The 18,161-nt window shown below is 37.4% G+C and overlaps 1 protein-coding gene across 3 annotated transcripts in view; it reads left to right on the forward strand.

The window, feature by feature from the left end:
* Positions 1–18,161, forward strand: part of FSTL4 (follistatin like 4) — a 459,349-nt gene that overhangs the window by 369,994 nt on the left and 71,194 nt on the right. For all 3 annotated transcript variants that reach the window (XM_087924402.1, XM_087924399.1, XM_087924401.1), the window contains exon 7: positions 6,882–7,048. In XM_087924402.1, coding sequence (XP_087780528.1) covers positions 6,882–7,048 — 167 coding nt within the window. The remainder of the gene's footprint in view (positions 1–6,881; positions 7,049–18,161) is intronic.

The raw sequence follows: 18,161 nt of genomic DNA on the forward strand, positions 1-18,161 counted from the left end.
TTTTCATGGAATGCTTTACATCTTGCGATGCTACGTTTAACACCATCAAACAACAAACATCTGCCTTTCCCACATCCTTGGGAAAGATTCAACAGGTAGATAAAAATAGCAAATCCAGTTTAAACATCTGGCTGATTGCATGATAAACCACAATAATACAATTGGGAGGCAATATTATATCATGGTTATAAATTAACGTAAAATGCTTAATAGTTTATACCAAGTATATATGACTTGAGATGCTTACTTGCAACAGATATCCTGCCTGTATGATTTCTTTCTTAACCCCCAAATTAAGAAAATTATCCCACGAGTCAAGTTTGACTTCTGGTGACTTCATGCATTAAACCCATTTAGTTTTTGCAGCTAAATGTAGAGGCAATTTGTTATTGATTTCTTGAAGAATACTTTTAAACTTCTCAGTCTATCCTCCAGCCCTGATGCTCCCTGTAGGTCTGTTTCCTAGATGAAATCTGAGCAGACTTGGTTTCTAAACCCATGTAAAATCAGCTAGTTGTTGCCATCTGCTCAGATACTACTGACTCACACAGGATTGCAATTAGGATCTATGCTGGTGAAATTCTAACAGCATTTGTTTGATCTTCTCACTCATCTTTAACATCTGTGAGTTTGTGTTCTCCAAAAGCACTTGCAATAAATAAAAGAATGATTGCGATTTTGTTAGCTTATATCTCTGTGTGAACACATGAGAATGGTCAGCCGATTGTGAAAGACTAATCGTATCATACACAATTTTTCTAAGAAATATTTTTCCTTATTCTTCTGTGAAACTCAATATTTGTCATGTTTTAAAAGGAAATGTTACAACAATGCACTTGAAAGAAAAACTATGAGGTAATGTTAAAAGTGTTTCATAGAAACCAAATCATTTCAAAAAAGCTATGATTAAGGAAACACCATGAAAAAACAAAGCCAATATAATTCCCTCTTCTGTCTTATCTTTTTAAACAAAAAGGATCTTCATTAAAGAGACTAAATTTTATGTGATTTGCTAATTGTTTTTTATCCTATCAGGTGCATGTATAATATAATTATTTTCATCAAAAGAAGAAAATGTGCCTCAACTTTAAACATGGACTGATGTTACATTTATTAGTGTTAGAAATCACTGAAATATGTGTTGTGAATATTTAGAAATAATTGAAACAAAATGTTATAAACTATCAATGCAATCAAATCTCATATATGTGTGAAAAACAATAGGCAGAAGAAAATCATAATCTGGCCAGATTATAGGAATCTAACACAATAATAATAATATCTATTTCCAGAGCAAAAGTTTGCATAGAGTCTCATAGCTGACCCTAAGTATTTTATACCTGGTAATTGGCTTAACTGTACAATTTTCTGCTCTTTTTAACTCATTATAAGAGAGCTACCTTCTGGTGCTTTACATATTCAGCACTTAATATTCCCCAATAAAAAGTGCACAGCTTCAGTAAATTGGACACTTGTTTTTAAATGGTGGGCTGCAGTGAGAATCACTTTGGGTTTGGCCTTCAATAAGGTGTGCAGAAATAGAACAAAAATAATAGAAAGGAGCTCTCTGCAAACTATAAGCAATTTAGAACAAAATGTGCATTGGATAGAAACTGTGAAGTGTTCAGAATATAAGAACATGAACAGTGCCTTGCTGGATCAGACTCCTGGCCCTTTTAATCCACCATGGCCAACCAACTACACAGAGAAGACCATTGGTCTCTTAGCCTTCAGAGGCAGCCATGCTGCCATCAAGAATAATATGCATTGGTCCCCAGGACTTCCTTAAATTGGAGCCAGGAAAGCTGGTAGCCAGCACCACATGTCATGATTATGAATTCTAAATTTGAGTTATTCAATGTATTTTTTAAAATTGTCCATATTTCATTTCTCTGGGTGACCTCTGGTTCTTGTATTTGGGGAGAGGAAAATATCTTCTTATCCACTTTATTCACACCATACCTAGTTTTGTGTACTTCAGTCATGTGCCCACTCCATCATCTCTTTTCTAGACTAAAAAGCCCCCAATACTATTATCTTTCATTACAGGGAAACTTTTCTAGCCCCAAAGAAAGTTGCCCCACTCTGAACCTTCTCTATCTCTTCTCTGTCTATTTTAAGATGCAGCAACCAGAACTGCACATAATATTCCAGATGTTATCACACTATTGATTTATATAAAAAGCATTATGCTATTGGCACCTCTAGTTTCAATATTGTTTCTTATGATCCCTATTATCAGTTTTTTTCCAGTGGGTGCATGCTGTATCAAATCAGCATCTTCACTGAACTGTTCACCATGACTCCAAGATCTCCTTTCTCATCTAGCTCTGCTAGCTCTGATCCCATTAGTTTGTGTGACTGGTTAAGACTTTTGGCACCAGTCTGCATCATTTTCCACTTGCTCATCTTGAATGATACCCTGCCATTTTGACACCTACTGCCCTAATGCAAAGTGTAGAGATCTCTTTGGATTTCTTTACAGTCCCTTCTTGTTTTTAGTGCTAATTTTTGCACAATTTAATGTTATCAGCAAACTTGGCTATTCTACTAGTCACACTTGATTCCAGATCATTTAAAAATATGTTTTAAAAAATATCAGTCCCAGAGTACCTCCATTAATTACATTCCTCCATTTGAAAAATGTCCACGAACTCCCATGAACTGTTTGTTTTCTATTCTTTAGCTGGTCATTTATTCACAACTGGGCCTGTCCTTATATTTCATAACTGTTAAAAATTACTGATAAATCTTTGATAAGATATTTTATCAAAAGTTGTTTTTGAAAATTTAATAGATGATACCTACTGACTTGCCTTGTCCACATGTTTATCCACACCCTCAAGAACTAATAGATTAGTTAGACAAGACATTCACTTCATGGAGCCATATTGTGTGTCCTTGAGCAAAGTGAATGTCTCCAAATGTTTGGTAAAATTATCTGAGGTAAAATTATCCAAGCATGAGGTTAATGAAGGTGCCTGTCTCACAATACATGTATAGATTTTTTTGAGAAAAGGCTAATCAAGGTTGCTTTAAAATTGAAGGTGGTATCCTTTCAATTAATTTAATAAAACTACAGAAACAATTTTCTATTATTACATCTATATTTAAAAAGCTTTCAAACAGAAATGATAACTGAAGGGAGATATTGATTACAGGTCATTGAAAACAAAATGAAAAACTAATATACTTAGCTTTTTTCTTTTAGCAAAGTTGTTGGAGTAAAATAGTTTAAAGTTTGATTGTGTGTGTGGATTTTTAAAAAAAATCATCCCTCCTATTTGGTAAAATGCCCTATAAGACAGTTATTTTAAGTATATTCTATATGTCTATAATACCTACTGAAATTTGATACAATTTTAATGGAACTGAATATTCATACCAACTTGCACATTGATGCTTGAAGGAAAGAAAAAAGGAATTATATCTCTGGATAGTCTGATCAGGCTACTGCCATTCTGAAGAGCAAATGTCAATTACCTGGTCTATCTTTTCTTTACATCAACCAGAACATTGATAAAGTATTTTGCTACTCAGGTAAGCCCAGGCTGTGTCAGGTTCGCTGATCAGTATTTCAAGGTGGATTCTTAATTTCTCTGCTCATCAATAAAGGGGAAAGGAACTGAAACAGTAAAGAGTATATGACTGGATTAGTTTCAGACAGCGTCTTTTAAAGGTTAATCGGCCCTGACACTTATAAAGAAAATTAGGTATGTACTCACAGTTACTTTCCAAGATAGTCTGAAACTTATGTTTTGGTGTCACAGAAAAGTTGGGCATGTGTGATTAATGGTTCTTCACCCAACTTAAAGTCTAAGATGCTTGTTTGCTTGAACCATGACAACAGTTTTGCTTTCTTGTGTCTTTGTGGGTGCATGCCTTCAAATCAGTTTGGACTCTTGGTGATTGTCTTGACAAGTCCTTGTAGTTTGGGGGGAAAGATTTCAGAAGTGGTTTGCTATTGCCTGCTTCCTAGTGCTGAGATAAAATGGCTAGCCCAAGATCATCCAGGTGGAATTTTGCCTAAGGTGGACCTATAACTCACAATCTCTTGGTTTCTACCCTGGTACCGTAACCACTACAAACCAACTCTCAAAGCACTGTTACTGCTGTCAAAAAGACTTATTCTTTCAAACAGTTCCTTTTAATCATGATAAAGCTTTCGTAAATTCCAGCCAAAATCTTATTTCAGGAATGTTAATCACCAGTGTCTTTCTTCTTCTCTATCACATGATAGTTGTTTTTCACTTAGCAATATCCACCCAACATCTCTCTGTTCAGTACAGGTAGTACTTGACCTACAACCGCATTTGAGCCCCAAAATATCTATTGATATCTATTGATAAGTGAGTCTTGATCCCTTTTACGACCTTTCTTGCTATAGTTGTTAAGTGAATCACTGCCGTTGTTAAGTGAATCATTTGGTCATCTAGCAAATCTAGCTTCCTTCATTGATTTGTTTGTCGTAAGCTAGATGGGAAGGTTACAAATGATGATCACATGACCCCAGGACACTGCAACTGTTATAAACGCATGCTAGTTGTCAAGCATCTGAATTTTGATCATGTGCAACGGTGTAAGTATGTATGAAAAGTATGAAAAGTGCCTGGTCAACAGGGTGTGGGTTGGACTAGAAGATCTACAAGGTCCCTTCCAATTCTGTTAATCTGTAAATCTGTAAATAGTGATGGACTGTCCCACTAGCACAGGGGTCAGCAACTTGCAGTTCTGGAGCTGCATGTGGCTCTTTCATCCCTCTGTTGCAACTCCCTGTCGCTCAAAAAATACGTCACAACTGTCAATGTACAACACCTGCTGGCACATGATTTATTGAGCTTTTCGACCCTCAGTAGACCGACCATAGATAAATCCAAGAAAAGTAGATGCTGTGTGCTAAGATTCAGGAGCAAAAATCACATTAACCCTCCAGTACATATGATAAAAGGATGACGGCACACAGAAGCCAATATTTGTTCTTCTGAATGTCTCTCTACACTTTTTTTTTTTCATTCTTTACGTTGTTTTCTGCAATACAATCTTCTTTCAATTCCATTTCAGGGTCAGGGTCTTCATGTTCTGAGCCTGTAGGGACTTATCCTCAATTCCATTTTCTGTGGACACTGATCAATTTAATGTGGTTCGAGCTACCACAGTTATTCTGTACACTTCTAGGTGATGACAAAATAGCTTCATGTCTTAAGAATTTTCTGTATCTCTTGACTTCCCTCTATTGGACAAGTGAAAATTTGCAGCTTAATTGGCTGCTGTGATATGCATGATTTTTAGATGTATCTTCCTCCTGAATTCCAGGTTTTTGCTATATTGTTTGTTTGCCAACCACAGACTAGATCAGTATTGCATCAGATGGTATGTGATAATAAGTTATCCTCTTAAATATCAATTTAATGGGCTAGTAATGTGAAAGTTCCACTTGGATCATTTAACTGTTGCATAGTCTGGAGTTAAGAACAGATATCTAGGGAATGATAGAGCTATAAATGATTTGACAATGTTGCCACATTACTTCATCACTTCTCATTCTATTTAGTTTAAATGCTTAATAATCATTCTCTTCCACTGACAGTAATTCCACCATCAATAACTTACCTGTTCATGCATCAAAGCAAAGTGTGGTTGGCATATTATACAACAGTTACCTATGCAAATAATGCTATTATTGTGGAGTTTTGAGGGGATAAAATGTACAGATATCACAATTTTGGCTATATTATTTTTCTCTTTGGTAGTATTAATCAGAATGCAGTGCCAAGTAAATAATAAAAAAAACCCTAAAGCCAGTTCATACAAAGACGTTTAGAATGGAATAGAATACCATGTAATTAGAATAGAATGGAATGAAATTAGAAAAGAATCATGGTGAAAAATATCATTTTCTGATGTAAGAAGTCATTTGGATGACTGTTTACTCATAAGCATAGCACTATCTATCTTAATAAAACTATCTTATACACATATGGATAAACCAAACCATAGAGAAACCAACCTTCAACATTTTAATCAAAATACCATGAGAGATATGCAACCTGCAGAAAAGCCAACCTGCTTTTTTCATGGTATTTTGGTTAAAATTTTGAAGAACAGTTTATCTATGGATGAGTTCAACTGCAAGTATAAATGGGAAATACAGTACATTAAAAATATTATCATATTATTGTAAATACAAGTCTTTTCCCCATGGATGAATTGGAACCCAATTTTGGATTTAATTTGGGACCTCTGGATGTACAACTGAGCATACAATATACAATATTTTTTCAGGTTATTAGATTATTTGTTTGTTTGTTTGTATTCAGATCATATATGCTATATATGGCTTTTCCACCAAGGGGTTTAGTCCGGTTAAGAAAGAGTATCTTTGGATGGTTTTAAGATTGTGTTTGATTATCATTTTATATTTTACATATTGGGTATGTTTTAAATATTAGGTGGGAGGTCTTTGCTTTATTGCAAGTTTGTGCCAATCAGACAGATGAAATAGATAGATAGATAGATAGATAGATAGATAGATAGATAGATAGATAGATAGATAGATAGATGATAGATAGACAGATAGATAGATAGATAAGAGGGGGGTTTCACATTTCTTCATGAGAAACGATTAGTCCAAACAAATTTGCCTCTCAAAAATGTGAAAGAAAAGTATATGCTAATCTCTTTAATATGAATCTGATGTCAGCAAGCTAGCAAGATTTATATTATCTTATGTCTGATAACCTTGAGGATTATCTAATGGGCAGGGAGTATTTGGGTTTATATTTGGGGCAGCCAACATTTTAGCTATTCCTGAAAATCCCTTAATCGTTTTTATTTAGAAGATAGTAAAAAGAATAAATTGCCTTTTGTGATTATTTTCACAGAGGTGGTTCAACTCATACTCCCCGAAGAGCAGAAAGTCAGCATTACCACAGTAACTGTTGGACTAAGCACTGTATTGACTTGTGCCATTCACGGACCTCTGAGGCCTCCAATCATCTGGAAACACAATGGGATTGTGTTGAACTTCTTGGATTTGGAAGATATCAACGTAAGTCTTCAGTCGTAATCATGACTACACATTGGAGATCTCACATACTGTACTGTGGATGAACATTCAAGTTTTTGGAGAAGTTAGTTGTTCTTTATTCTCATCAGTTTGCATGGATGTTATATACCCTCCAAGAGAAGTCCTTTTGTGAACAAGTGTCTCTCTCCTACCAGCCACCCTGTGACAGTACACTTCATTTTCTCCTTGTTTAGAATGTGCAAATGAGCCCTGCTACAAGTCTGTGCTTTAAGCAAGTGTGGGAGATCCAGATTTTAGTATGGTGACAATCAGATTAAAAACTTTGCCCAGTTTTGATCCAGATTCAGCCCTTTCCTCGGGCTATTCATTAGATCAAACCATTCTACTATTTATTTTTTGATGAAATCAATGGTAGGATACATCTGCTTTACATATTTGTAAAGAGTGGACATGTACAGGCTGTTGTACACCATGAAGTTCCTCCTACTCACCTCTGTTAACTCTTCTAAATTCTCTTTTCTAAATTGGGCTAAAATCACATTGGACAATCCAGCAGTTGGAAATAGTGCTTTATTTCTCTTCTGCTAAAGTCCAATTCTGCATTACTCCATGATATATTTAAAGGCATAAGGGGAAACTATGCTTCTTAATGCAGTTGAAGTCACTTAATTACATTGTTTCTATTCCCAGTCTTTTAGGATGCCCCAAGCAGCAACTCAATTGCTTATTTTTATTTTTCACAATAAGGCTAGCAATTTAGTTAATTGGAAGTATAACAGTAGATTAATTGTACCTTATAACTTCAAGAACATCTTCCCTGCTTCTGGCACGACTTAATCACATGCAAGTTTAGAGGCATTCTCGGACATTTTTTAAACAATCATACATTATGTTCCAATTGAAATAATGCCCTGTCAAAATTTAACAGACAGCCACCAAAAAATATCAAAATAAATGATGTTGTTATGCCCCACATCCATGTCTGTCCTGAATAGAGACAGGCAAGTATGTGACATGCATCAAAATAAATATCAGTAATACTTGACAATAAATCACCAATTCTAAGTGTGAACAAAAATTAAAATTAGGAGAGTAATTTATTTTTGGGTGGCCTGCTGCTTTTGTGCACTGTTTTGACTGGCAATTAAAATTAATCATTTCTCTCGACTATTTAATGAGAGACTTATAAGCTGCACAGTAATTTCTCTTATCTACCAAGACCTGAATATTTTCATCACATAACTCTTCCGAAAGTACCATCTGAATGACTCATATAATTAATTCATTTTATCCTTGTCCCTAATATTCAAGGTTGCCTAAATTAACAAAATAATATTTAATACTAATGAATACCTTAGCTATTTGGGATGCATTTTAAGAGAAACCACTTTTAGTCATGTATTCATTTTATTACACTTACAACTCACATTTTCTTCAGCCATACAGTGTTTAATGCAATAGTTATACATATAGTAGTCTGCCTAACAATCAAAAATAATAAGGATGATTTTAAAAATAAATAATGGAAAAATCTTGTAATTTTATGTGTTTCTTATTTTCCTGAAAGGAAAATTTAAAATATCTTTTAAACATGTATAGTTTACTAAGAAAATATCTAACACCTAGAGAAGGATGGATCAAATTATTTCAGGTCCATCTCAATTTCATACGTGTTTACTCATAGATTAATTCTTCATTTTCAACATTTCAACATTTCCTATCTGTGATGAAGGAGCCCAGGTTTAAAAAAAAATGGATCTCTTGATAATTGAAATCATAAGCTGCATGTTTTTAAATAAGTCTTGCATCTCTCAGGAGGTAGAATAGGATCACTGGAGAGGGAAAAAAAGCAATTTCATGAGATAAATGGATCTCATGAAGGGCATTCAGCTCCTTTGAATAAACTTTTCAAGATTATTTCTAATGTTTCAACTTCAGCTTTTGTTTAACAGGTTTACCACTGGTTGGCCTGGCCTGCTCCTTGGGCCTATGTTGCTATCCTCCCTCCCTTCCCATTTACATTTTCCTCATTTTGGATAGCACTGTTGCCTTCAGTCTAAATGGCAAATTACCTTCTATGTTCTTCTCTCAAGGTATCATACTGGAGATTGTGTCACATATAGAAGGTAAGCAACTGGCTGATACTAATTAGAAGATTTATGATGTAGTAGGGAAACAAATGGAATTGGAAGCTCACAATCTGGGTCTCCTTGTCGGTGGGTCTGGATTGCTTCTCCAAAGGAACTCCTTATGTATTTATGTTCACAAGGCTAGCTACAGTTTCATGTTCCACATTTTCTCACAAATCCATATTTTGTTATTACTTAAAAACATTGTTATCTTAATTTATTCATCTGATATTATCTAGCTGTCCAACTGACACATAACTCAGGGTGGAACTCAGGGCGAAATTGAATTGTGAGCTGAATTGTGACCCAGAGTCATTTGCTGAGATGGATGGTTACAGAAATCAAATAAATAAATAAATAAAATAAAACAAACAATATATAAAATAAATAAATAAATAAATAAACAAACTAACAATAATGATTCAATAAAAACAGCACAATAAAACTGTAAAAAAACTCAAGTAGAAACACATGAACACGTTGGGTATTTTATTATCTGTGGTATGCTTTCTTCTCTTTACCTCCATCACTTACAGACATCTCTTCCTGCAGCTGGTTTGAGGAATTCTACACTCAGACTGTTGCCCACAGCATATACTTCCTTCAGCCCCTTCTTTGGAAACACTGGTTGGCCTCTTCCCCCCATCTTTGGCTCTATCCCATCAGGTCTTTTCTTTGAAGCAGTTGCTCCAAAGCTTGGATTATGTTTGCTTTCCTTTGGCTTCACGTCTTTTAAAAAGAGGCAACTATGATCTTATAAACAATGATCTCTCATCCCTTGATTGGCAATTTCTATTCACTGTATACAATACTGTTGAAGACCATTACAACATATTTTTACTTGAAGTCAAAAGAGTCATCAAACTATATGTACCAATAACAACTCCCAAAACCAGAAAAAATGAATTACCCATAACAATAAGGAAGCTTCAATCCAAACAGAAATCACTTTGGCGGAAAAACAAATCTGGTCATGTTGCCAACTTCAAAAGCCAGTACAAAAATTTAAGCCACCAGATAAAGACTGAATGCACCAATTATCACATTAAACAAGAGGAAAACCTTCTACGCACCAATTCCACCCGCACTTTCTATAATTTTGTAAACAACAAACTAAAAGACTCAAGGTCCATCCCACCCCTGAAAAGACCAAATGGTAAAGACTGCAACAATGACACCATTAAAGCCAACCTCTTTAATACATTCTTTGGCTCAGTATTTGTAAACAGCAATGGATCATGCCCTGTATTTCCTAGTTGAATCACAGATGACTACAATGATCCAATACATATCGATTTCACAGATGACAATGTTGAAAAAGCACTACGCAATCTAAAACCATCTCTATCTATTGGACCAGACAGAATATGTGCCTACTTCTTAAAAAAGCTATCCACTGCCATAGCCGAACCTCTAAGCATAATCTTTGAAAACTCTTTCTGGACCAGCTCCTTGCCAAACCTATGATCTCAAGCCACGGTCATCCCCATCTTCAAAAAGGGAGACCCCAGCTTAGTTGAAAATTACTGACCAATCTCTTTATGCTGCATCACCTGTAAAGTCATGGAATCAATTATTAACCAATCCATTATCCTCCACTTAGAGACAAATAACCTACTCTCCAATAAACAATTTGGTTTCAGGAAAAAACTATCCTGTAATCTGCAACTCTTACACTGCAAAAACATATGGACTACACAACTTGATCAGGGCAAAGTAATCGACGCAACCTACATAGATTTCTGTAAATCCTTTGATTCAGTGGTAAAAGACAAACTACTCCTAAAACTAAAATCTTTTGATATCTCTGGACATCTGCATAACTGGATAGAAGCATTGTTGTCAAACGGGCAACAAATGGTCAAAATTGAGAGCGTCCTATCAAATTCTGTACCTGTCAACAGTGGTGTCCCCCAGGGCAGTGTTCTAGGACCAACTCTCTTCATACTCTACATAAATGATCTCTGTGATCATATTAAGAGCAACTGCATTCTCTTCACTGATAATGTAAAGCTATTCAACACCTAGACAATACTGCTACCCTTCAAAAAGACCTCGACTATGTATCAGAATGGTCAAACAAATGGCAACTTCAAATCTCAACAAATAAATGCTCTGTCTTACATATTGGCAAAAAAAAAATCAGAAAATAAAATACAGGCTGAATAGTCAAGACCTTGTTGATGATCCAAACTCTGACAAGGACCTTGAAGTTCTTATCTCTAATGATCTAAGTGCTAGAGCCCACTGTAACTACATAGCCAAAAAGGCATTAAGAGTTGTTAACCTAATCCTACATAGCTTTTTCTCTGGTAATATCACACTACTAACGAGAGCATACAAAACATTTGCTAGACCAACACTCGAATACAGCTCATCAGTCTGGAATCCGCATTATGTATCTGATATTAACACAGTTGAGAAAGTCCAGAAATATTTCACAAGAAGAGTTCTCCACTCCTCTACTCGTTGCAGAATACCTTATGCCACCAGACCTGAAATTCTAGACCTAGAAAACCTAGAACTACACCGCCTTCGGTCTGATCTTAGTATAGTATATAAAATTATACATTGCAATGTCCTACCTGTCAATGAATACTTCAGCTTCAACCATAACAATACAAGAGCACACAACAGATACAAACTCAAGGTAAACTGCACCAAACTTGATTGCAGGAAATACGACTTCAGTAACAGAGTGGTAAATGTCTGGAATACTCTACCTGACTCTGTAGTTTCTTCCCCAAACCCCAAAAACTTTAACCTTAGACTGTCTACTATTGACCTCACCCTTTCTTAGGAGGTCTGTAGGGGGCATGCATAAGCGCATCAACGTGCCTACCATCCCTTTCCTATTGTTTTTTTTTATTTCTTTATGTTTTGTATATGTATCCATTTCATGTATCCATAACTATGTTTATACTTATACCTGTTATCTTATAATTGTATAGATAGATAGATAGATAGATAGATAGATAGATAGATACAAGTCTTTGTGACTGAACTACTTTCTCACCATACACTGAGCTTCTGGTCTGGGAACATTCTCCAATTAAAGAGAAAATAGGGCTGTTTTAAATCTCTTTGCTAGGTAACATCTCTAAATCTTAGGAAAGAAGAAGAAATGCCTGCTCATTTGAGACTGTGAATTTATCTTTTCATACTCACATTTCAATTTTCTCTAAAAGAAAGATATATATATATTTAAAAAATCCCATTTAAAATGTATTGAAATAATAATGAAAAATAGTGAAGTCTTAAATATTCAGGAAATGTGATGAACATATGACATCAGATAAACTAATAATAATGACATAATGATGACTTTATAGGAAGTATACTACCGTCCGAAAAATACATTTAGTTTTAAGTGATTTTCAGCTTTAAAATGTTTAAAAAAAAAAAAAAAGGAATGCCAAATAAAAACATTAAAAATAACAATCCACCAAAGGGGAGAGAATCAAGCAAAGAAAAAGTGACAAAAAGCTTGCCTAGTAAAAATATTAAGCTTCGAAAGCATGTCAAGAGAAGCAACTACCAGACTATCTCAATAAAGAAATTTTACACAGCAGTGCCAAATACAGCATCAGAGGAGGAGATGAAGAGGCATCTCTAAGACACAAAATGTATATTTCAGAAATAAGTTTTTTCCACCAATAGAGGTTTTTCCTGTTTACCCTCAACATGTAATAAGATTATTGTAATGACTGTAGAATATAAGGTGAGATCAGATGAGAATGCAACCCACACAGAAATTAAATAGTACAAAAACCTGTGTTACAATTCAAACTATAAAAAAATATTTCTGGGTTTAAAGGAGAGTATAGCAGAAATAGCAACTAAATGGTAAAAAAGAATTGTATTCACAATTCAGAAATAAATTCAATCATTCTGTATTTCATCCCTTATGTATATCTATCACCAGGGTCTCATAAAGAACATGGTGGATGATGACCTCCACTTGGCCACCCTAGAAGGACAAAAGTTTGATTCCATTGGGACTTTTTAGAAGCTCCCTAGTAATCTGATAAAAGCCTGGCCTGAAAGAGAGCTATGTAAAAGCCTTCCTTATGGAGCACTGGTAATCTAAACCAGACAATGGAGATACATTTTTGTTTCTTAAAATAGAGTGAAGACTTTGATGACTGTATTACAAGGGCATCTCTACTAGCATCCTATTGAGGGAAATGATATCTAATATTTTCTCTTATTCAAGAACTAAGCTCCCCGTGGAAGAAAAGAGTACAGTATATTTTGGGCAGCTACTAAAATAGTGGATAGATATGTCCCACATTCAAATGTCTTATAAAAGAGATGTATAGCTATTTGAAAGAGATGCATTGTACTATTTGTTGGGCATCAATTGAGCACCCACAAAGACAATTGCTAGGACAAATCATAAAGTATTTTGTTTGCTCTTCTTTTCACAATAATCAACAATCCATCCAATACTCTCTAAGGCAATCTTGATTAATGATGTGTGCATGTCATTAATATCAGTTAGAATTGAGATTTTATGTCCATTAGTAAATGTTGTGGTTCGCTGGCAGCCTGTGCAGACAGCAGCGGAATCAGACAATGGGGAAGAAAGGGGATCAGTCTGGGAGTCTGGAGAGGACTCAGACAAGGGTCCTGCACCCGATGCAGAAATGGGACCAGGACCATCTGGAGTGGGGTGCTGCCTCTGGTGCCTTCGGAGTCTGGAAGCAGCCAGGCAGAGGACCCAAGGGAACCTGTTCCCAGTGTGCGTGTGTGCAGAGCTACTAGAAGCAAGAGCAGCTGAAACAAAATGGGCAACTCGGGAGTAAGGCTAGGAGGTGATTGCCCCTCCCATAAGGTATAAAGGACAGGCAAAGATGATGAAACCTTTGCAGGAAGCAAAGTCATTCGTTCAGTTCAGATTTATTCTTGAAGCTCTTTGTACTTCGGTTGTTTTTTTTTTTTTCTCGTTCAGTGGACATTTCTGTTATTGGCAGCACTTCACAGGAAAGAAAGGTGGGTGCTTATCTCAAGGGATTGTTTGAGATTCATTACTGGCTGGGAATGAAAATAATTCCCAGTGTTGCAATAAAACAAGACTTGTTTTTAAAATAAGTGCATGTAATTACGGTCTCGGAAGCCTTGGTCAGAACAGTAAGTGGAAGAGAAGACTTTGGCACTCCATAGCCAATACAATATAACATATGTAAAAACTGAATAAAAAAGGAATGAGTAAATAGCCACAGTGAGGCCTGAAGCAGGATATATTTTCGGGTGGCAATCACATATTTATTGACTTTTAAATCTTGCTGATGGATTACACAAGGCTGCTTGGCAGGCTGCATGTTGTGTTGTATGGGCCTGTTTTGAGGTTTTTCAGTATCCTTCTACAACCTTGGTTAACTAAATAATGTGTCATTTTGGGAATGCATCTTTAGTTCTCAAAGGTTAGTTGTATTAACAGTACTATTATCTTGATCACTGAGCTGGCTCTGTTAATGTTTACCACTGAATATGCAGTGCATCAGATGAAGCAGTAATTGCCCAACCCAAAGTAGCATTTAATTCCACAATTTACTGCATTTTCTTACCAACAGCACATGAGCTTTCCTCAGGCCAACCTTCATATGTTGGCCTTTGGAGGCAGTCCAGGCAGAAAATCAGCATCATGGCTACAAACACTGCCTTTATTGTATGGTTACAGTAATTGAATCTTCTAGTCTGCCTCCCCCTGCCTTTACTTTCCAAAAAACTAGGGAGGGTCCCTTCTGAGTTGCTCCCCCCGCCCCCCCCCCATCTCTTCTTTGGCCTCAGATTTCTTTCATCAGACCCTTACTTAGGCTGTGGTTCTTTCTTCTGTCTCTCAATGTTATTCTCACATCCCATTACATCCATAATAATTTACCCGAGGCTCACAAATCTATGACTACATACAGAGACCTACAAACAGAACCTTCTATTGAACAGAATTAAAATAAGTTAGCATTGGATGGCTGAAATGGGCCTTATAAATGAGTTGTATGTTCTGCACCAATATTTCCCTAAAGTCTTCCTGCAGCTGTCTGCTATTGCTATATGGATTTAGAAATAGCTGCACCAGCTCTGGAAGCAGCTGCCAATTTGCTTTGGCGTAACCTTTACTTAAAGCCATTGACTGCTCTACTTGCTAACAAAAATGAGCTTGGTGGGTAGGATCTCTGTTATATTCTGAGTGAAAGGGATTTGGAAGGCCTGCAGGGAGATTTGGCCACCTGAAAATACTGCATTCTTACAGCAAGTTGTGTTGAGATAGTGAGAAATTCACCTAGTTCTTTGTTGCTCACTCTAGGAATGTACTAAATTCTAAAAAACCTTTGCATGCAATCAAACATCCAGGGATTTTATTTTGTTTATATATCAGGCTCCCTCTGATTTGAAACACAGATGGCTAAAGTACAGTTGGTAGATTGGCAGCAGCTTAAGTGCTGACTCAAATTATAGGATTCAAATATGATGGTTTTACACTCATGTAACAAATTAACTAATCTCAGACTGACATAATAAATTATATGTGTGGTTAATTTATTCCAGGCAAGATATAGCTTCACTTACTGAAGAGCCATGGTGGTGCAGTAGTTAGATTGCCATATTGCAGGCTAATTCTGCTAACTGCTAGCAGTTCGAGTCTTACTGGCTCAGGATTGATTCAGTCTTCCATCCTTCCAAGGTTAGTAAAATGAGGACCCAGATTGTTGGGGACAATGTGCTGACTCTGTAAACTACTTAGAGAGAGTATAGCACTGTGAAGCAGTATATAAGTCTAAGGGCTAAGCACTATTGCTATCTTTTGGATATGCTGAATAATAGCTTGTTAATTGTTTAGGGAACTTCTTTGGGACAAGAAGAAAACTCAGGTTATCTGCAAGTGGAACTTTGAACAACCTCACTACTTTTCTCATGGTGCTTTCTCAATATTCTTAGCTATCATTTCTAGCATCTCTAATATTGATTTACAAGTAGTTAGTTCAGTAGGTCAGCACTATCCTATGCAGTGGACCTGAAAACCACTTTCAAAGCCAACTTATAGGTTCCCAAGGCTGTCTTCTTGTTAAAATAGCATTTAATAATGACTTGAAGATTATTTGGCATACCAGGAATGGCAGTGAGTCCTAGATTTTAGTAGCCCAAGTCAAGATAATAGTTTCTTGTTGACTGCTGTCCTGCCTAATGGGTTGTAGAATTCACTGGATGTGGAGTTGGCTTTCCTGGTGGAAAGTCACCTGGAAATTGGTGATGTGCAAACTGTGGTCTACCATATTTTCCTTAGACATATTCTCTATCTAGGAATTGCTTTTGTTTTAGTTTAACCAGTGTATGATTCTTTCCCACTTTCTTCTCGTTTGTATGACCACCTTCAACCTACGTAGTCAGGGAGAAGGATCCCTTGACAGCATAGTTATTCTGTGGTCTTATTCTGTTTAATAATTTCACAGGTGGCAGACAAAATTACTATGCAAAGGTTTCTTACCCACTCTGCCAGTTACTGAAACACTGGAATAAGCTTTGTTTTCTTTTTCTGTCCTGTTTATCCTCCAGTTGCCTTCTTCATACATAATCAGAAAGAAGTATCAGCAAAAGTGCCTGTATGCATTGTCACCACTGCAAAAAGCAAAACTAAATACTCTGTGAAGGCAATGGTTTGGTCATTGCTTACACGAACAGAGTATGAAGAGGGGCATTTGAAAATTAGCTTACCTATCAAGGCATAGAGTATAAATATCCAAAAAGAAAATTGCCTAGTACTCCTATTGAAAACAAAGATAAATGTCCTTCCTCTGTATTTTGATAGGAAACAATCACACTAAAAAGATTATCATATCCATCAACGGACCATCTACACCCGGGATGTCAAAGTCGTTTTCAATGAGGGCTGCATTGTTCGACCTCAGGGGGCTAGGTGAGCATGACTGGGGTGGGCATGGCCAACTTGACATGACTCGTGCTGGGGCAGGGCTGGGGGGATCCAGTGTCTCCATCGGAGGAAGGCAAGACCAGGGAGAACACCAAACCCTTGTCCTCCAAAGGAGCCTTGCTGTTAAGTTCGAGCAATGAGAGGCTAGACCAGAGCATTAACAAGAACTGCTTTATTCAAACGAATAAAGGGCTGTTGCGTCTGCTGGCTAACTAGCAGACATGCCCAGCGAACAGCAGCTGGCTCAACCCAGCAGCCGGCTTTTATAGCCGGCTGTCGAAGGGAGCCAACCAATGGGAGCAGCAAACGCCCCTGCAACATGAACGGACCTGGTTGGGGACTTTGGTCAGTCCCAAGGACATAACACCCCTACCCCCCAGATGTGAACACGTATAGTCTTTTAAATACGCTGGAGGTCTGTGCGGGCGCCCGGAGCGGCGTAGCTCAGGCGAGCCACTGTGAGGCACAGAGTTCGGGGAGCCAGGACTGGCTGTCATTGGAGAGCGGTTTTGTTCTGGTGCCGGACCTGGCACCAGTGGACAGTCTCTGCCCTCGGGTTGGTTCGTCACATAGTCTCTGTCCAACAACCCGGGGGCTTCACTGGTCGGCAACGTTGGAGACTCTGGCTGGCAGTCCCGGTCTACTGCCCGCTCCCTCAGTTCGGATGGTGGCGCCAGGTCTCTCTGCTGGTCCCCGGTTGGGCCCGGCTGTGGCGATTGAAGATTGACCGGAGACCAGGGCTCTGCGTTGGTGTGACCGCTCCGGCGATTCCTAATCTGGTCCAGGTGCCTCCGCCAAACGCGACCGTCTTCCAACTGAACTCGATATGATCTCGGACCGGTGATGGCCACGATCTTCCCTGGTACCCACAGTGGATCCCCGGCGTAATTCCTGACAAATACAGGATCCTGCAAAACAAAATCTCTGACCCAACTATCAGAACCAAGAGGGGTGTCAGGGCAATAGTGGGGGTGCAGCCTGTCCAACACAGTTCTTAGGCGTCTGCCCATTAGGAGCTCGGCCGGGGACTTGTTTGTGACCGTACAGGGGGTCGTGTGTTGGCTTAAGAGGAAAC

Source organism: Pseudonaja textilis, chromosome 2, assembly GCF_049901715.1.
Source record: "Pseudonaja textilis isolate UNSWEBS1 chromosome 2, rPseTex1.2, whole genome shotgun sequence".
NCBI classification, from domain to species: Eukaryota; Metazoa; Chordata; class Lepidosauria; order Squamata; family Elapidae; genus Pseudonaja; species Pseudonaja textilis.